General features: G+C 40.4%; 1 protein-coding gene across 3 annotated transcripts; it reads left to right on the top strand.

Annotated features, from left to right (window-relative positions):
* Positions 1–561: 561 nt before the first annotated feature.
* Positions 562–20,497, top strand: LOC105354799 (netrin-G2-like). Of its 3 annotated transcripts, XM_078952511.1 has the most exons (14): positions 562–739; positions 1,567–1,952; positions 9,659–9,917; positions 10,884–11,029; positions 11,149–11,387; positions 11,987–12,159; positions 12,233–12,256; positions 15,144–17,132; positions 17,236–17,301; positions 17,490–17,564; positions 17,925–18,092; positions 19,900–20,043; positions 20,142–20,231; positions 20,299–20,497. In XM_078952511.1, exons 2-14 carry the CDS (start codon positions 1,704–1,706, stop codon positions 20,424–20,426), a joined length of 3,750 nt encoding a protein of 1,249 aa, XP_078808637.1. In that variant the 5' UTR covers positions 562–739; positions 1,567–1,703; the 3' UTR covers positions 20,427–20,497. The 3 variants fall into 3 exon arrangements, with proteins under 3 accessions (XP_078808637.1, XP_078808638.1, XP_078808639.1); XM_078952512.1 differs by lacking the exons at positions 20,142–20,231; positions 20,299–20,497 and adding an exon at positions 18,246–18,295 and having other exon boundaries at positions 19,900–20,038; XM_078952513.1 differs by lacking the exons at positions 15,144–17,132; positions 17,236–17,301; positions 17,490–17,564; positions 17,925–18,092.
* The last annotated feature ends 1,001 nt before the right edge of the window (positions 20,498–21,498 follow it).

Below are 21,498 nucleotides of genomic sequence, written 5' to 3'. Positions count from 1 at the left end.
GACCTATCACTGCTTACCGACATCATCTGGCTCCAACATGGTGTTTTGTGAAAAAATGGTGACTGAATTTACCTCAATTTGCTGCGGAACCAGAAATAACCAATTTTCTATGTGTGACGTCACACTCACTCAGTCCAGTTGTCATATACAGTCTTTGGTGTGGTCTACAAGCTGGATCTTTCAAGGATCAGTTCTGCTTTATGGAGCGTGCCTTGTTGCATTTTGTTGAAGAATACCATTCCCATCCATGTGAATATATGTAGACTTTATGTATGCATAAGAAGACTTTCTTTCTTATTTGTTTTACCTCTGCTTCTACCTTTCAAGGTGAGAGGGAGGGATATTGTCATGTTACGCTGATATACAGTAAATAGTTCATGAATGAATGTAAGTCGATACCAAGATATGTGAAGAGAAGAGGGAGGTGAAAAAAGGTAGGGTTTATAGAGAGATGGGGGGAGTACCAGGGGGTGGAAGGAGATGACTTACATTGAGGATTCAGTTAAGTTTCAGCTGTCAGGACATTTCTCTCTAATTCGCTGAGAAGAGGAGGAGTGAGCGGATTAAAAGTAGATGGAGATTAGAGGGAGAAAGAAACGGAGGACAACAGAAGCGATAAAAGCTGGAGAAGAAGGCAAACAAAAGAAGAAAGAGTGTTTAATTAACCTTTATTCAGGACTCTACGGGGGACAAGCAAGGGAGTAGATGAGACCTGGATGAGACAGAGACTGATGCAAAGGTCAGCATAAATTTGTGTGTCCTTTAGCATTAAGTAGTTCACTTAAGGTTTATTTTATTAAGTATACGCATGGCAAGTATACTATACACAAATTATGTGTAGAAAGTATACTGACTAAATACTTCTTCAGACTTAATTGCAGTAGATGTTTTATGAAAAGTAAACTTCAAGTATACTGCCTCACTTTTTGTAAAGTACACTTAAATTGACTACCTTTTAATTAGTGTCGATTGCAAAACTGAATAACAGTAGAACAGCAAACTCTTGTTAATTCTCAGCAAAGCTGACATTTAATTATCTTTATCAATATTTTTAACCAATAATTTATTGAAATTCTTAATTTTTTCCAGATATAGATACAACAATGGTAGTTTAAAAAAAAGAAATACTCAATTTATGTGGTAAACAAATAATGGAAGGCATTAAAAGTATTTTAAGCTGTCCCCATGCCTAAATTTTAGTCAACCAATGGTTCAGGATTTACTTTCTTGACAGTTTTAAAGTTTTTTCTAACTTTTTAACTTGACTTTGAAGAATTATTTAGTTATTATTTGCAGGAGAAAAAGCTCAGAAGTGCCATCAGAATATTTAAAAGAGAACAAAGTAACTGCAGCTCTAAGCAAATACAGAAAAAAACATTGGTATATTCTTGTGCCTTGGTCGGAAAGGTCTAAAACAAAAATGTATTTCGTAGACCACGTCGTCACCAAACATGTAGGGAACTGATACAAACAGCTGATTTGGTCTGTGCAGTAGTGTAGTGATCTGGCTCTGCTGTGATTTTCTGCCGACTGCTAAGTCCGATTTTTCTTTTTTCTTTTTTACAGATTGGAAGTGGGCAGGACATTTCACAGATTTACACCTGGTTGTCATGACAACCACCCACATAAAATTAGTAACCATGGCAGCCACTTGTTTGCAGTAGGTTTGGTGAGAGTAAAAGTGAGATGAAGGAGACGTCTGAATGTCTAAAATGACTCTTCGCTGCGAGTCCCACCCTCTCCTAGCCCTCATTCTCGTCCTCTCGTCTCCGCTGAGTCGGTCTCAGTTCAGTGGCCAGTATGACGTGTGTCGCTCCAACTTGGGAGCAGTGCCCGGATGGGAGCTATATCCATGTCAGCCCCCCCCAATGAACATGAAAGAGTTCATGCAGATCAGAGTTGACCCGCCAGGGATCACCTGTGGAAACCCACCAGAGAGGTTTTGCACTCTGGTGAGTAAACAACCAACAAGTAAACAAGCAAAATCTCTCTAATGTGCATTTGACAAATAATATTCCTGCTGATTTTAGACTTTTCATGTTTCTTATTTATAATATTTATTTTTTTCTTGTTTTTGACAAAACTCTTGGACTGTTAAATGTTGATTCTGTTGTGTAGTTGAACGACTTTACTGGAGTCCACCAGAACCCAACAGAGTTAGGAATGTTTCCACTGTTTATACAGAAAGTGCATCAACTTATGCTGCGTTAAAATACAAGGTTATGGCTTCTAAAACTTAGGATAACAACATCTAAACACTAAACATGAATAATTATGTGAAACTCTGAAAGAGAATAACCGTACAGCTGACTACTGCCCTTACAGGTGGATAGGGGCTACCCTGGTGGTGGCCCCGCAGCAAAATTTTAAGATCGCAGACCAGTCGGTGAACCCATAGGACAAAAATGTTCATGCACATTTTTCTCTATGGACATGCTGCAGGTTACACGTCATGGTAAACACTTAAACAATACATAAGGGTGAGTTAAGGTTAAGTAGATGCAGACACGTGGTTCGGATTTTTCAATTTTTTTCAACCCCTCTGAAACCTGTGTAAATGGTAAATGATAAATACTTTTATAACCCTTCTTCTACCTTCCTCGAACCTCTAAAATGCTTTACAGTCACAGTCCTATTTACTCATTCACACACATTCACACACTTATGCCGAACACTGGCGCCAACCTACCACCAGAGTCATGGTGGGGTTTAATGTCTTTCCCAAGGACACTTCAACACATAGGAAGGCAAGGCGGGAATTGAACCTGCAATTTTCTAATCAGAGGTCAATTCCCCTACTGCCCGTGGTCTGCAAGGAGCCTGGTAATGCTGTCCAAGTGTTCAGTGCATGCTCCACACTTGCAGCCAGACAGAAATGAGCAAATTAGTCGATCACAGTATAGCTTGTGTGGACATCCTACGGGATCTTAAATATCACCTGCTAACCCTGTGTGTGCAGCATTTGCATGCAGACAGTAAAAAGTCGGTATATGTATCTTAATAATAACCAGAGTGTGCATAAGGACACCGCATGACAGGATCACTTGATGTCATGGGTTACTTACCATTCACACAACATTGGGATTTCCCATTTGCACGACGTCCCTTAAGGTGGCCCCACAAGCCCCAAGGAAACTGTAAGACACATCTGAGTTCATCTCAAGATGCGATTGCACCTGTCTAAAACCCTCCATTGGCCTGGGCAACCCAAAAACTCGCAGCACTGGAGCATTTGACTAAGGCATGACAGGCAGAAAGGCTGAACAGCACGTTTACAAAATGTAAACGGCAAACCCAATAATGAAAAAAAGCTTCATATGTAACACATATCTGTGCCTCATGACCATTATAGATGGCTGCTACTATGGAACACCAGGGTGGATCATCTGTCTACATGGAGTCTATCTTCTCTTGTCACATGTTTATGCATCAGGTCCTCTTTCATTGAAATCATAACTTTCTCTGGTTCTGTTCCTCTTCTTCTGTCTTGAAGCTCCATTTTCAGTGAAAAAGCAAAATGCTGTCAGTCACCTGGTGACCTTCTGCGCGGCCACAGATAGTGAGTCCCAACCAGCACTTAATGAGTGACAGTGTCCTGCTGCCAGTCTAATTGCTCCTTTGAGAAAGCCCATTGAATCCTGAATTATTGATTAGTGAAATTGATAATGAAGCAAAACAAAACTGACATAAATAATTGATTTGTTTCTTAAATATACTGAAGGTCCAAAACAGCAAGAGATGCCTGACCTACAATAACAAGCACACAACAGTTCGTCCCTGTGGACCCATTCATGATGAGGCTTAGCTCCATCAGACCGTTAATATTGCTAGGAAATTGTGAGGATGTGGATCTTGGCTCTTAGAGACACAGACTGTCAGCCGAGTAATCAGATTACATTGATGCTGAACAGAGGTCGCTCCACAAAACTGTCGGCAGAGTAATCAGATTAGCGTGGAGGTCTCCGGCAGCACAGGTGTGAACAGCTACAAAGGGGCCACATTAAAGCATGGTATTGTGAAGTGACAATATTTAACTTCATTAACAGGTACAAGCATGAGGTCTGCTTTAGAATTAGCTTGGACTGTGTCCAGTCCTCATTGGATGAAGACTGCTGATTTAAAAGTTGGTAGGTTGACCGCGGGTAAACTGTGTGGCTGTGATGTGACAGTTGGCAGGGGCAGATGAACTTACGGGATAAACCTCCAACACTCAGAATGGATTAGCGCCAGCAATACTTCATCACTTTGTCGCAGGGGCTGCATGAGATCCTGCTCCACAGTCTTAGAGCAGTTACCACCTGACAAAAATTCTTACAGGTCTGCTTTAGTCTCACAATTAAAACCAAATTTTGGGCAATTGTCAACTAAAGTAATGATGAAAGTTCTTTTAACTATGAGTAATGTAAAAAATAAACACTAAAAGAAACGTGACTATGAGACTATGGCTAAAGAAAATCCATACGATTATAATCTTTTTTTTTTTTTTTTTTTTTAACTTGTCCTGTCCAACAGCTAGGCAAACAGATGAGAGCTGAGGGCATCTTGTGTTGGACATATTTTATTTTAACAAGAGGGGTTATTCATCTTCAGACAAACCAAAGGTATGTCTGAATAAACCCCTTTTGTAATTGAGGCCAAACTTTATTAATTTCAATCATGTTTGAAAATCTTTGGTGTTGGACCGGACGGAAAAGGAAAGAGGGGAAGAAGAGAGAGGGACGTTAGAGAGAGGGGGGGTAGGGGGGTGATAATAGGAGGGGAAGGGGGGTAAGACCATGAAGCAGCATAGAGCAGACAGGTTTACTGGTTGTTTATCGTTACGGTACGGTTCAAATGTAGTACAAAAAGGGCGGAGCCTGTTCACACACACTCAAATATTATCAACACACCTGCTAGCCGCAAAAATGTCCACATGTCAACATGCACACAAAACAGATAGTGTTCACGAACGCATACCTATGCCTTTAAACCAACTAGTGTGAAATCTTTCATTCATTCAATCATGCAAACTATTAGTGCAAAGGTGAGCTAACACCTGTGCTCAGGTGAGTGTTTATGTTCTTCTAAAATGGATGGTGGAATGTGAAAAGAAGGAGGAGGAGCGCCCAGCCACCCCCACACCCATACCCCCGCCGCAGCAGCAGCGGCAGCCGGAATTCCCCCAACGCCACACGGGAACAGGCAGGGAACAACCGCCCCCCGGGCGACCAAGACCGCCACCCATGCCAGGGCCAGCAGGACCGCCGCGAGGCCCCCAGAGCCAGAGAGCAGGGAGGCGCAGAGGGAAAGAGAGCGCCGCCCCAGCCCAGCCAGGAAAGCAGCCCCCCGCCGCGCCGGAAGAGCCCAACGCAGGGCCCCACCGGAGAGGGACGCCCACAGCCCCAGACGAGCACCCCACCACCACCCAGGAGTTCCGGGCATCCCCCCGCCCCGACCCCAGGTACGAGCCAGGACCCCCCAAGGGAGACCCGCTCCGCACTCCAGGCAGCCACCCACCCGGCCCACGGTTGGTCCAGGTAGGAGCAAGGCAGGGGCCCGCCGCCCCCGCCCAGGAGGGGGGAACCCCGGGGAAAAAAGGGTGGCCCACAAGGGATGTTATAAATATGGCCCGACCAGGCTCGGCCATGTTGGAAGTTTGGCGGGGCCCAGCGCCCAGGGGCAAGGACCAGGACCCACCCCCCAGGGACACGAACACCCCCGGCTCAGGTGTAATATGAACCCCCCCACCGTGCGGAGAGAGCACCGCCGGGCCCAAGGAGCCGGCACCCAAGGGACACGGCCGCCATCGCCAAGGGGCCCGCACCCCCCACCAGGGAAGGGGTAGGGGACAGATGGACCCAGGTCCCACCTTCCTTGTAAAATGTGTGTGCGTGTATGGGTGTTTGAGAGGGTGTTTGTGTGCATGTGTGTGTGTTTATGTTTGAATGTATATATTGAAGGGGGAGGGGTGTGTGTACTAAGGGGGGTGCAGTTAAAATTGGCGAGTAGGGAACTAAGGGGACATCTCCTGATTACTCACAGTGATGTCCCCTCACCGTCCACACCAAGGGGCCCTAAATGTCTAAGGTGCGGTTAAAATTGGCGGGTAGGGTGCCAGGAGGACATCTGCTGCTTGCTTGCAGTGATGTCCAAGCACCCCCCCTACCAAGGACCCTACATGTCTAAGGTGCAAATAAAACCGAAAGAGGGGGGGCCCACTCCATACGGCAACCATAGGAGGGGGGCCACTCCCAAGTAGCCCCCCCCCAAGGCGCATCGCAGGCTAGACCCCCCACCCCCTCACCCTAATATGAGGTTATATAAGGAAGGGGGTAAGTTGGGGACAGCTGGTAGACTGTCCCCCGGTGGTCAAACAGCCGTCCCCCCATACGATTATAATCTAATAAAATGAGGGTTACTTGGTTTGCATTGTCCTAATTGTAATTAGACTCATCGATTTATCACTGAGGTGATTTTATCCTGCAAAGAAAGGAGGGAAATAAAGTGTTGTACATAGCTGACATCCCACTTAATCACGGTGTCTTGATCTACCATTCCTTGTGAGTGCTCCTTAATTTGCTTGAACTGTCTGTGACTGTGACAAAGGGACAGCTCAGAACAGAACTTGACTAAAGCCAAGAAACCCATCACAGAAAAAAGCAAACTAAGGTGCACAGCCCTCACTTATCTATACAGAATGAACACATTTCAAATACTGAACTACACGGAATTTTGGTAAAAAGTCTGATCTTGTAAAAGCTCTGATTATTATTAAAGATAAAAACTCAAAGCACATGTAATCTTGTGTGGCACAACAATATTTAGCTGTTGTTCAGAGGAGTGGGGCTAAAGATGATATATTTATACTTTATTTGCTCTTTCTATAGGATCATAGACAATACTGTTCATACTGGGCTAACAGCATAAGTAAGTATAAACCTACAAAAGCAGACTTTTGCTGCAGCAGAATGATCTTTGTTTGACAGGATGCCTCATTTCAATGGGTACTCGTATATGCTATATCAAAGATAAAACCCAATATCAAAAATAGAAAAAAACAAAATATCTTTCTACTTTTTTTTTATTCACGCAAAAAATAGCTAATTTATATATTTCATATTAGTAATGACGGAAATACAAAGCAGTGTTTTAGGTGTTGTGGCTCCTACTGGGTTTTGGTTGCAGAGAAACAAGACAGAATTGTTTTTTTTATTGTTGAAGGTTGCAGATACTGGATCTGGTGGATAAAATATGATAGTTTTCTTCGTCTTCCTACTTTTAATTTTCTGGTCAGCTCTTGTTTGCTGCCCCCAAGTAAGCTGTTGTTAGGACTCCCGCATTTTTCAAATGGTCCTAGAGGTGAAGTCTTTCAATTAGATTCTAGAGCAGGCATGTCCAAAGTTCAAATGTGGACCGCATTCAGGAGTCCGCCGAGCCACAGGCTCCTTTCCTAAAATTAATAATATGCGGCCTTCAGCATCAGTGTATACAATTTCTTTATTGTGTTTGGCTAAATTACGTCTTAAGTCATGGTAAACCGGTGGCAACAATGTTGTGCGATCCTTCTGTGACGCTTTCTAGTTCATCTCTATAATGTCAACTCAAAATAAAAAAGAAACATTGACAGTGAGGGCCATCACGTTCTGGATAAGTGGAAATCTTTTTCAGATATATAAGTCAAAGGACTGCCTAATATGTCAAGAGACTGTGGCTGTTTTCAATTTCAGTTCAATTTGAGAGACTACCAGCCAAGACGTGCTTTCTACGACAAGCTAACTGGGAATGAACGGTGCGAAAAATTGACAGTAATTTTGGTAAAGATGTATTTAGATGTATTTGTTTTCAATGTGAAGACATGATAGTGGCCCGTGTCATTGCAATAAAATGTTTAACAAATAGTTGATTGTAGTTTAATGTTATTAAAATAGTTCGAAGAATGTAAGACCAAATACTTGGTCCTCATACATTTTCCTCCCTCCACACTCTTTACCTCTCACCTGGCCCTGTTTGCTAAAGGTTTGGATTCCCCTGTCTTAGAGCAAACGCAACCTTTCAAATATGGTACACATCATGGTCCGGTGGCTTCCAGCCCTAATAAACCCTTTAGCTAAACCTATTTTTGTTATGTCGTCATCTCCACAAATGTTGCAGAACAATATTCGTCCTAAAACACCACCAAACATTCAGAGAAGTGCAGTAATTATGTGATATTTGGTTGGGACAACCTCTAACTCTCTTTGTTTAAATTCAATGTGAGTATTTGTGAAGGTCTTTCAAAATAAAACTAACGTTTTTTCCGAATAAAGTTTATAACATATTATTGACAAAGGAGTGTATGTATTTAAAACTTTGCATATTTGCTAAAATAAGGGACAGAGCATTCATTTAGGGCAGAGGTCTGCAACCTATAACATTAAAAGAGCCATTTAGGTCAGTTTTTTACGGACTGAAACCCAGCTAGAGCCAAAAACTCCCACGTTATTATTTAGAAAAATACACTCAACTTGTGCTATTTACAATAGTATATCAATGTTATATTTTTCCTAACTATAAATATTTTATTTGACTCTTAACGGCAAGTTCCTTTCAAAATAAAATACACCCTGTGTCAAAAATCTGCTGCAGCAGATTTACTTGAATTAAGAATGCAGGAAAGTCAAAGATAGCATTTTCTATCATTATAACTTTGTTGGATCTTCATCCTTATTCTCCTTTTATTATTAAATATAAGCAGGTCAAAATTAAGTTAAAATTCCACTTTTAGAAACAAATCTAAATAAATATAAATCCCATTCTACACTTCAAGTACAGCAACTATACTGTTGTGCTGCAGAACATCCTGTGTGTTTTAAGCATATTCTAATAATATTCCACCACAAAAACTACAAAAAAATAATGTATTTAATATTTGTCTTCAAAGCCAAAGAGCCACAGTGGAGGAATAAAAGAGCCATGTGTGGCTCCCGAGCCTCAGGTTGCAGACCCCTGATTTAGGGGATGTGTCAAAAGTATTACAACAGCAGGCTCGCTGGTCATCCATTAGTCACATTTATTGTAGTTCTGTAGGAAGGTAGCAACCAAAATGATGAGACACAGCAAGGATTATAATTATTTTAATTTATTTATTAATTTACATTACTTCTTATAATGTTTTCTCGACAATCTATACGTCATAAACACTCATCAGCATACCTTCTTAGCCATCGTTTCCTCAGTAACTGGCTTGCAGCATGCCTCCAAAGTAGCAAGTGAAAAGTGTGACGTGGATACAGACGTTCCAAATTGGTTAGCGAAATATAAAGTTGGAAAAAGGGAACTATCTCAACAAGAATTGCTAAGTGGAGGACTTCAATTATTCTTTCTCTTGTTGCTTTCCCCCGCCCTCGCAATTCCTGGCTAATGAGAGAAAAGATCTTAATTCACGTAGTTTAGTTTGCAATCTTTGATCCAAAACAGAACAGTCCTGTTCAAAGGAAGTCTGAATACAGACTGAGCGTAAGGTTCAGGACTTGATCCGGACCAAATTCAGCAGACTCCATCTTGACCAACTGACTTTTTCAGTCTGAATAAACCTTCAGTCAAAGATGATTACAGGAAACATTTCCAATACTCTGTTTGAGGAGTTACCTACTGCAGCCAACAACACAATAATTCAGTCATGGTTTTTTGTTTTTTACAGGAGAATCCATACATGTGCAGCGATGAGTGTGATGCATCCAGCCCTGACCTATCTCACCCTCCTCAGCTAATGGGAGACAAAGAAAGGGGCGGTCTTATTACCTACTGGCAGACGGTCACTTGGTCTCGGTATCCTGAACCACTACAGGCCAATGTCACTCTGTCCTGGAACAAAAGTCTGGAGGTGGTCGATGACATTGTTATCACCTTTGAGTATGGCCGACCAACAAGTATGGTTTTGGAGAAGTCACTGGACAAAGGTAAAGATGGCAAAGACTAGTTGAAAGGGGCAGATCGAACAGTCTGCCATAAGTGATTAAATTGCCAGCACTTGTACTTGAAGATAAATTTTGTGTGGTTGAAAAAAGCATTGGCAGAGTGGCTGAGGTACACTATAGAGGTACTCTGTAGAGGTACACTACATTTGATCTAGAATACAATCACCCATCCATACATCAGTCCATCTTCCATTGCTAATTTGGAGTCAAGTCAGTGGACAACAGCCTAAGCAGAGATGCTCAGACATCCTTCTCCATTTGTGCCCTGGGTTTTCCTTGGGGGCCTCATCCCAGTGGGACATGCCCAAAATACCTGCTCTGGGACTTTTCCAAAAGACAAAGCTCTCAGTTTACTTTTCATGTTGTCAAGTAAGAAGTTTTGAGGAGGAAGGTTTTGGGTTTTTTAGGAGTTGGGCTGGACGTGGCAGTTCCAGTAAAATTAACTAATTTTTTACGCATACTAAGATATTTTAGACTTTAATCTTTGGGTAAATAGTCTGGTGATGGCATCTTTTTGTTCCAACATGACTCCTGAACAGTGCTCAAAGCAACGTTCATAAAGATATGAATGAATGAGTTTTGTCTGGAGTAATTTGGCTGACCTACACATTAATCCCACCCAAGACAGACATTCGTGTCCTTTTGCCAAGAGGAAACACAACATTGTAAAAAATGTAAATTGTAAATTAAAAATTGTAACTAACGGGTAGGTTGCTTTAGATTATTAAAAAAAAAAACTTTGATAAACTACTACTAATTGAACACCAGATAAAATGAGGAGCACTTTCACCTACTTACTTTACTTTGTCAATGGAATTTATGAACATAAAATATTAAAGGCAACAGCATCTCCACAAAAGTGTCACTTGAGCTCTGTGTGTGTTTCTGGAACAGCTTTGGAGTCAATGAGTTGTAAAACAATGGTATCACTTTGCTTTTATGTTGCAGGTGTGACTTGGCAACCATATCAATACTATGCTGACGACTGTTTAGAGACCTTTGGCATGTCGCCAAAACGAGTGTCTGAATTAGCGCCAAGTAACTTAACACGTGTAATCTGCACAGAGCAGTACTCCCGATGGGTCGGAGCCAAAGTGAGTATCTGGTCCCCGCAAGGGTTTTTCTGGAAACCTGTAACATTCTTATGCTTTCCTAAATGTTTTTTTTTTAGATTTTTTATACTGCCTCTAATTCAACTTTTGTTGCCTTTTAGGAGGAAAAGAATGTAGTGTTTGAAGTGCGCGCTCGTTTTGGTGTGTTTGCTGGTGCAAAGCTCATTAACATGGATGCTCTGTACACCCGCATGGAGACCATGATGGGGCTTCGGGACTTCTTCACTTTCACTAACCTTCGTCTGCGACTTCTCCGCCCAGCATTGGGAGGAACCTATGTTCAGAGAGATAACTTGCTTAAGTACTTCTATGCTATTTCTAACATCGACATACCAGCCAGGTAACGACTACATCCAACTACACTAACTGACACATTTACACATACACAAAAAGACAAACCTGAAAATGATTTGCTTTTCTTATCAAAATTTCTGGTGGATATTTAACTATGACATTCTGCATTCTGCATTACCCAAATAACTAAAACCATCAAGCACTATAAAAGTCTCCTGGTGTCTTTCTACTCTCTTAACTCTTAGCCAATTCATAGTTTGTGTTACAAATAAGGACATATTCCACAGGGGGAAAAATACAATCACTTTAAACTCTAGCAATCTTTAAACCACACAAAACTAAACAAAAACCTAACAACACTTTGGTCAAATTCTGTCTTAAAACCTTTATTAACAAAACTGAAGTTCAGCAAAATGTTTGAAACTTTCAGTTAGATTACTTCTACTGTAAGTAGCTGGGTTGGCTTCAAAACCCGGTGACCACATAAGGCATATAGTGGATTCTGAAAATGAATGATTGAGGTTTGGGACAACACTGATTTTTAGAACAGGTTGTGTACAAGCGATCAGTTGTACTACAGGTGGGCATGTCATTAAAGATCAGTCAAATTGCTCATTATGTGCGTTTGTGCGTTTCTTTCCTCAGGTGTAAGTGTAATTTACATGCATCTCAGTGTGTGCTTCGTGATGCAACACTGCAGTGTGAATGTGACCACAATACAACAGGCCAGGACTGTGAACGCTGCAGAGGAGGTTTCACATCCAACAGCTGGAGACCAGGATCATACCTGCCCCTGCCCTGGGGCTCTGCCAATATCTGTACGCATCGACATACATTCACAAGGCACACACAAATAAAAACTCACGTTTGTAACCATGCATGTTTTTCCAGGTAATCAAGCTGAAACTGGAGTCAGTAAGTCATGTTAAGCTATTTATTTGTCTGTTTAGTATCCATCTACCTGTGTGAACCCTCCACCCCCACCCCCACCCCCCCAGTGTTGCATAATGGGACAAATTTTAATTGCCTTAGATTCTTTACCCACACTTATTTACTTTTGGTTCCTTTAGGTGTTATTCTCTGTGCGTCATAGCTTTTCTTCTGTCAAGTTAAATTAGTTTGGCTCTTCACAATTGATTTGGTGAACATTTCCAAACAGTGAGTGGTATTAGCATCACAACTTTTCAGATAGTTTCCAGAATATGTCATTTGATCGGTTGCCTGGCATCAAAACGTGCTTACTGTGCTGTGGGAGAGTGGTGTGGACATCACTCTCACCATTCCATCACATGGTGTGCTGCTGAGTCTGACATTATTTGCTTGTTATGCATCTAAAGCAAGCTTTTACAAAAATCCTTCCTCTAAACAATTTATCCTAAACTGAATCTCAAAATCCCAAACCATGTTCTTAAAAACCTTTAAACATTTAAGATACTTATAGAATAAATGTTTTGGGGGCTTTAGAATATACATTTCAGCTAAACAAAGAAAATATGAGGCTACAGAGAACTCTAGCTAGATGCAACCATAGCAAAAACTCATTGAAATAAAAGAGTAGAAATCCAATATTTTTGGCTGATAAGTACTTGTGTTGTGCAAGTGTGACAACAGCTGAATACCCACAACTTGCTGGACACAGATCCCGTCAAAGTGTTGGGATTTGTCTACAAGTGTGTGGCTTCAGCTGGAAGTAGACCTATGTTGGATTCCACCGAAGGCCTCTGTAGAGCACAGACTGGGGGTTTTACTCAATTTTGATTGGATAATTTGGCTCCTAAATATTATTTAAAAGTGATGGGTTACTCATATCACTCATCACAAAAGTTTAGAACACAAATCCTGCTATTTCATTTCTAGCCTGCCTCTTTCTTGTCTGCCATTGAATAACCGGCCACTAAGAATTTATTGCACAATATCACAACAAAACAGTTGTTGATACTGTATGTTTTGAAAAACCTAAGCTGCTGTCATTGTTTGAGTTCATAATTGTAATACTAGCAAACTAGGATAATCACAACATGAATTCATAAGTAGTTATTTGTTAACTTTAAATTAAAACAAAAGAAAAAGGGTGTGAAAACCAGACCTTTTCATTTAACAGGGCATGACAAAGGAAAGCTACAGCCAGGTGGTGCTGACCAATTTCATAAACTAATCAGCATTTGGTGTGTAGATGTCTGTAAACAAAAAACACGGTCAGTGAGCAGAAAATATGTGTGTGTGTACGCTACCACAGTGCCAGGATGGAAGAACAGCAGTATTGACTTTTAGTAAAGCACCTCTCACTGCACCAGAGTCTGGGAAGTGCAACACATACAGTACATCAACAAACAGTTTCCATAAGTCTACCATGAGAAATGAGATAGTGACAAAGCACGGGCAAACTGTTACAAAACTACTTCTGAATGAACCAAGAGTTCAACAACAGTTTCAATGAATGAGATATAGCACAACGTGAATGGTTTTAAAAACTAAAAACAGCCTAATAATGCAGCTGTCAAGCTCATGTGTGGACAATGACTATCTTAAACCATGTTCACACCAAATTTGATTCACGCAACAGGGATGCTAAGTTTCTATTTTCAGTCAATGTACAGATGCGATCAGAGGTGTAGCCCTTTATGGGTGTCGCCATGCAATGTTTCCATATTTCAAATATTTGAACTTTGGCAAAGATTTTGTGCTGCATAAACCAACTAGGGATTCAGCTTTGACGTGTTGATAATGTACCAGTGGATAGAGTCCTAAACCAACATGGAGGAGAATCTGATTGTTCTCCTCTTGAACTTTATGATATTTTATTTATTTGTATCGCGACAATTATAAAAAGGCCTTCTAATTTTATTTCTATTTTTATATTTTCACCCTCTGACTAATGTGGAACAGCAAGACGTCAAGCTTGGTCATAAGGAGAAGGAAGTATTGGTGAAAGCAGCCATCATTTAGATGCAGCTCCTGCAGTGGATGGTGAACCTCACTGTACTGGGACAGTCTCTAAATGATCTCATGAACCTAGACATTGGAGACATTTTTATCAATGTTTTTGTATAGATCTTGAAAAAAATAACTGATCTCTCAACATTATCTGTGATTTTCATGCATTGTCTGTATATAAGATGCAGATATACAGTCAAGTTTACGAACAACAGAGGCGGCAGTTGCAAATTTGTCATGTGAATCATCTTTGGTGTGAATGCAAAATTTGTCTTTATTTGTCATTATAGGACTAATACATTTTGCTGTCATTGAGTCAAGTATAACTCCTCTGCATATAAAGTGCGGCAAAAAAGAGTATTTGCATGTCACTGATCCTACAAGATGTCCCACTTGAAAAAATGATCTGTAAAGTTTGTCATATGCACACTTCCACTGTGAGAGAAAGAATTTAAAAAATGAAACCTGGAATCCCATTGTAAACAATCTATTCAAATAATTTCTCTAGAAAACAGATTATTTTACCAGTTGAGGTTAAAGAGTACACTAAATTCAATGGAGTCAGGGAATTACAACTTAACATGACTGATAACAGCTGCCCACTGTAGCGTTCTCTTTTTGTATTATTTTATTTTTTTTTGTAGAAGAGGTACTTCTCTACAATAATTAAATAAGATGTATGATGCAGTAAAGTGTCTTGCAATATATAAAAAAATCCATATAAAAATGTTGCCAGCCAAACAGATGGTATGTAAGACGATGATAAAATATATTAAGCTGAAAAGCCCCCATTTTTGTGCTCTACACAGCTCTGTCAGTATATGAAGAGAAGATTAACTAAAGAGACCTAACTCTTCTTCTCTGACAGCGGCTGATGACTCTAACTCAGCAGCATCTGATGGACCTTCTGCCTCATCAGATGGAATGACTGACTCTACTCCCACCACCACTGACTTTATTAGGTCACCTTCATCTGTAACTGATGGCAATACCCCAATGACTGACGCAGACACTGCTGCTGGGCCCATCACTGCAGTAACTGACAGTACAACTACTTCCCCCTCACGAACTACAGATAGTGTTTCAGCTATTTCTATGTATGCAATGACTACTGATACAAACCAAGCAGGCTCTTCTACAGAATTAGCCAGTACTTTTACCATGACTGACCTGTGGAGTACTGATGCTGCAGAAACAAAAAGTCCCCTTGATGACATTGACATGTCTAACACTGAGGATAGTAGGGATACCGGTACATCCACACCTGTTTATAGTTCCACTAAATATTTAAGTAGTACTACTGCTGAAGATCAAATTTCTGACAATGGCTTATCCCCAGACTCTTTTACAAGTTCTGATAGTGGCAATGCAGCCTCTACTAGTATCAGCAGTACTTTAAGTGTTGAAAATTCCACTCCATTTCCCGATCCAAGCAATGAAAACAGACCTTCATTGAACCCAGTTACATCAAGTAGTCCAACTCTGGGTACTGGGAACACCCTTGATCCCAGTCTTACCACTAGTATCTCCACCTTAGTAATAAAAATCCCCCAAATCCCAGGAAGTAGCATAGATGAGGGGGCACCCATGTCTGATCCAGTGACACTGGCCAATTCTGACCTTGCCTTCTCTGGGACTGAAAAAGCCATTCTGGTGATAACTGTCACTCCACCTTCTGTTGATTTAGTATCAACAGCTACTATTCCAGATCAATTAAAAACTCTAGTAGCTACCACAACTGGTATCAAGGTTTCATCTGAAGATATTCCCCTCACTGGAACTGTTTCAACTAGTCAAGTAGAAGATGCTCCACCTACAGCAGGAGCTGACCCCACTTCTGTTCTTGTTGACTTTGGCATCGATATACCTCGTACAGATTTACCACTGGGAGAACCATCCCTGGAATTACCTCCTCTGGATGGATCAACTCCTGATGTATCATCTTCAGATGCACCTTCTGATATACCTCCTCTTAGTACATTACCTCCAGACACAGCATTTCTAGACACATCTCGTCCAGGTGTTGTATTGACAGAACCAGCTCTGGATATGATTTCTCCTGATGTACCATCAATTGTTGTACCATTCCCTGATGAACCACCACCAGAGATGCCGTTGCCTGATGTTCCACTGGAAGTACAATCTACTGATACACCAGCTTTTAGTTCACCGTCTCCAAAAGAATCTGGGACAAATGTCACTTTGGTAGACAAGCTTCCATCTGAGTCATCTTCTGTTATTCCAAATCCTTCAGTGGACCTTTCTTTATTGGAAGTCCCTCAAGAGGGGCTACAGCCAAAGACAGAAGACACTTCAACAAATGCACCTTTTTCCAGTGACCCTGTTTCTGAGGCACCCCCATTGGATGTACTTCCACAGCTACCACCCTCCAGAATTCCAGAAACTTTAGCCGCCGTTCCTGAATCTGATGTGTCGGTTCTCAATGCGCCCCCTCCTGTCAAGTCTTCTCTTGATGCAGAGTTGTCCTCTAGAGCCCTTGATGCCTCAACAGATTCTGATTTACTTCCTGTCGCTGGGGTTCCTCCAGTAGTAGCCTCCCCTGACAGTGTCCCTAAAGCCCCAATGGAAACGGAAGAGCCTTTATTACCTCCCTCTGGAGTTGATGATGTGGCAACAGGTACAGTTCCTGCCATGACAGAGCCTTCTAACCCTGCGAAAAAACCTGAACAGATATCAGAATCAAAAAATTCCGAACAAGTGCCTGATGGCAATCTAGAACCTGATAGGAAAGGAGATTCTTCTAAGGAGGAATTAGCTGGAGAAGCAACAAAAGAAAAGCCTGAAGAAAAGAAAGATTCCAGTGAAAAGAGAACAGGAGAGCAAAAGAAGGAAAAAGGTACTGAAAAATGTTTTAAAGTAAAAGACTCAGCCGTTTTGAAAAGTTTTATGATGGAAATACATTCTAAACCTGATGAACTAAACTGTCAATGTTTCTGAAGAGAAAACTAAGGAGAAAAAGGAAGAAAAAAGCAAGACGAAGGAAGACAAGGACTTAGAGAAAAAAGGTACAAAAGTTAGCAACAAAAAATGGCTATACTCCACTGAGAATAGTGTTTATTTGGTTCTAGCTGTGGTAAGAATATTAGTTAGCAGTGGTAAGTCACATGAATTAGTTATAGTATAGTTCTTTTTAACATTTTTGCCCTTATGCCTTGTTACTTTTACGACTACCCAACTTGCTTTGTGTCTAAAGCAACCCAGAAGATTCTGATTCCAGGAGGACCAAAGTTTAGTCAGCTTTCAAAAATCATTTATGTCAACTTTCAGGGTAAGTCATCCCACACTCTAGCTCCAGTATACCAGAGCCCCCCTATTAAAGACCTCTAAAGAAAATAGGCTTCAAATTGAGAACATGTTCATTTTCTTTACTCAGTTAATCATACCCAACAGAAACAGTTTCCTGCTTTGTCTGAATTGAAACCTTGCCTCCCATCCTTTAGAATACTCTATAGCCCGCAGTAACACAAACATAACAGCATTAACAGGTTTAGAATAAAAAGAAAAACAGTTAAGTAAGTTGCTTTTCACTTCAGTGTTTATGTTGTTTTTTGTAAGGTGGAGCCTAGTTATTATACAGGAGTACTTTGGGATCTGTTATAGCTTCTAATTGTGTGTTTATTTGTGACAGATTGTGAGTGTAATGGTCACTCAAACCGATGCAGCTACATTGACTTTGTCAACGTGGTCACATGTGTGAGCTGTAAGCACAACACGCGAGGGCAGAACTGTCAGTTTTGTCGCCTTGGTTACTACAGAAACATAGAATTGCCGTTGGAGGATGAAAACATCTGTCTGGGTTAGTACTGCTCATGCTACACACAAACCCACTCTTCAGTGTTGGAATATAATCTGTGTAGATCTTATGGAAAAAAAGGAAAAAAACAGATTGGAAAAAACAAATCATTAACATTAGGTCAAGAACTAATGCCACTTTTTGTCTTTTGTTAAGGTTTGCCAATTTGAGGAAGCAGCAGATAATCATAGAATCCCTTAGATCTGGTTTGTGGATGATTCTTGTTCACTTTGTCTCTGAAACCACAAAATGCTTCATAAATCATTAAGACAGCCAAGTACATTTATTGTTTTGCTCTTTTAAAAGATAGAATCTAATGTGTTTCAACTGCAAAATGTTTTACATGGTTATCAATTTTTTTTTTTCAGTTTAATACATACAGACCTTAAAGTCCCACTCCAATCATCTTTTTGACAATTTGTAAAAGTATTCCTAGTGGACTTTTAATCATGAGTCCTTTTAATCATAGCCAAAATTGAAAAAAATCTGTGTCGTTTTCCAGGACATAGTTTCTGCAGAGCGGCAGTAGTTAACTAGAAATTCACCCCCTGAGTTGTGGGCGGTACTGTTGCCGCAAAGTAAGCCAGCCTCCCCTTCCCATCACCCTTTTTTTAAATCCTTTTCCATTTGTCTACAGCTCTCACAATCCCAACCTGACATTAAAGCTGCAACACAATGGCGAGCAATATTAAAGTTATCCAGCCGTAGAGTTTTGACCCAGATGTCAGCTCAGAAAAGGAAAACAAAGACAAACATGAATCTATTTGTCTACAAGCGGATGCGTCAGAATGGAGCAGAGCAGGGAGCTTGTGCCCTGCCAAATGTAGCACCTACTGTATGTCATTGCAATGGGCTTTTTCTAACAGCATTTTTTCGTCTGCTCCTGATTTATGTTTTGAAAAAAGACAAACTCAGAAATCTCATTTTAGGCTTAATTTTCTGTATTAATGTCCTCCATCATAGTAAAAAAGCTACAAGAACATGTTGAAAACACCAAAAACACAATTTTCATTGCTTTAAGGCAAAGCAGGTTCTGAGGAAATCACATAAGCAGGTTTAAATTGGTCAGAAAGGCTTAGAATGTTTTTGGGAGGAAGTAGAAAGCCTTGGTTAAAGTTCTGCACAGAATTAATATGTCAAGGTGGAGAGGGATCTGATAAAAACAACTTCCATTATATTGGTGACGAACCATACCACCAAAACACACTGCAAAGAGCAGAAATCCTAAAAGTTTACATCACTTAATGAAACTTGACCTATTTCACATTTCATTTTAATACATATAAAAGCAACTTACTACCATTGCATTTACAAAAAACTTATAGTACATTATGAAATTTAAAAAGTTAAAAGTGTGCAAAGACAAGGTACAGCCTCTGTGTTTGCATTGCATTTTGATTTTGGCTCATGTGTTTTTACGAAATGTATTTGTCATACATTATATTATATTTATTTTTTTAAAGATTTTTAAACATTTTACTTTCCTGCAGATTCATTTCTGATTCACAAAACCCTAAAAAAACAATAATGATTTTCCGTTATGGATGAAATATTGAGGTTCTGATGATAATTTGGTTACAATTTAATTTCCCTTGAACAACGCTTTCATTGAGGTTGAAATAAATCTGGGACCAAATAATTTCTTTGTGAATATATTATATTACTAAAAGTAAAAGTAAACAACATTGTGCCGGCAGTGCCGTAAGAAGCCGTTTGATCGACAATGCTCTTCAAAAGGAGTGAAATCTCCTCCTCTTTTCCCACACCTGTTGAAGATGATGGAGAAACAGACGTGTGTGTTTGTTCTCAGAATGCGAGTGCAGCACAGTGGGCAGCACGTCTCCATACTGCTCAGAGTCCGGTCTCTGCAGCTGTAAGAGTGGAACCACAGGGAGGAGCTGTGACTCCTGTTTATCTGGCTACACCTGGAGAGGAGACGGAGCTGGATGCACAGGTAAGAAAGTGGGAGGAGCAGAACTCCTTAAAAGAACAATTGTTAGCTACCACTATGACAAATCTGAATACAATTTCTAACTGTCTTCCTTCCCTCAGAGAACTTGTGTGACTCAGAACAGTTGATTTGTCAGAACGGTGGGACCTGCATAGACTTCCAGCGCTGCGTCTGTCCAGAAAAGTTCACAGGTAAAAAGGATGTGTGGATGATGATGTGGGAAATGTTAGTTGTCATGGTGATGCTTTGTGTCTGCAGGTCCGTTCTGTGAGCGCAGCGTCTGTCTGAAGAACAACAAATGCCAAGAAAATGCTAAAGGCTCCTCTTCCTCACTGACATCACAGCTATACCTGCTAAGTCTTGGTCTGATCACCTGCCTCCGTTGATCCTCTGCCTTTGACTTTAAGTCACACCTACTGGTTGGATCACAGATTAATAAAATTCTAGACAGAATGAACCTGAAAAGAGTTTCTGATTTATTTTCTACATTCTAAACTCTTCCTATAATAAAAAAAAAAAAATCCTAATAATAGTTTTTCATTTACACCACCAGTCAGGTGCTCTCCATAACAAAGATTTGGTCTTAATCTGTTTGATTTGCTACAAAAAGCATGAATAAAAGTCATAAATGTGCAAAGCAGAATTGTTATATGGAAGTGAACGTAAAGAGACAAAGATAATAAACGTTTGACCAGGTGTTTGGTAAATGGCGAAAGAAAAGAAGCTATAACTGAACGGAGCAAAAATTGAGCAAATTGAGCAAATGAGTGCGTTCAAATATTCTGTTTTCCTACTATTTCCACAACTAAGGCAACCATGAAGGAGATGATGTAAAGATGATGCTGCAGAACGGTTAGTTTTATACAAGTTTTATTCAGTTTTTTACAGGTCCACAAATGTAAAATAAAATAGGTTGAAGTGCAACTTGAAAGAAATAAGATACATTGAATCAAATGCAGCTGAATGACAGAATATAAGTCATTTGTTCCTTTTTTTTTGTTTGTTTTTTAACTTGTCCTGTCCAACAGCTAGGCAGACAGATGAGAGCTGAGGGCCTCTTGGGTTGGACATATTTTACTTTAACAAGAGGGGTTATTAATCTTCAGACAAACCAAAGGTATGTCTGAATAAACCACTTTTGTAATTGAGGCCAAACTTTATTAATTTCAAACATGTCTGAAAATCTTTGGTGTTGGACCGGACGGAAAAGGAAAGAGGGGAAGAAGAGGGAGGGACGTTAGAGAGAGGGGGGGTAGGGGGTGATAATAGGAGGGGAAGGGGGATAAGACCATGAAGCAGCATAAAGCAACAAGTTTACTGGTTGTTAATCATTATGGTAAGGTTTAAATGTAAAAAAAAACAAACAAAAAAAAAAAGGGCGTCCACACACACACTCAAATGTTATAAACACACCTGTTAGTTGCAAAAATGTCCACCTGTCGACATGTACACAAAAGA

This window comes from Oryzias latipes, chromosome 9, assembly GCF_053564925.1.
Source record: "Oryzias latipes strain Hd-rR chromosome 9, Olatipes_Hd-rR_3.1".
Classification (NCBI taxonomy): Eukaryota; Metazoa; Chordata; class Actinopteri; order Beloniformes; family Adrianichthyidae; genus Oryzias; species Oryzias latipes.
This window is presented reverse-complemented; position numbering and strand designations above follow the sequence as displayed.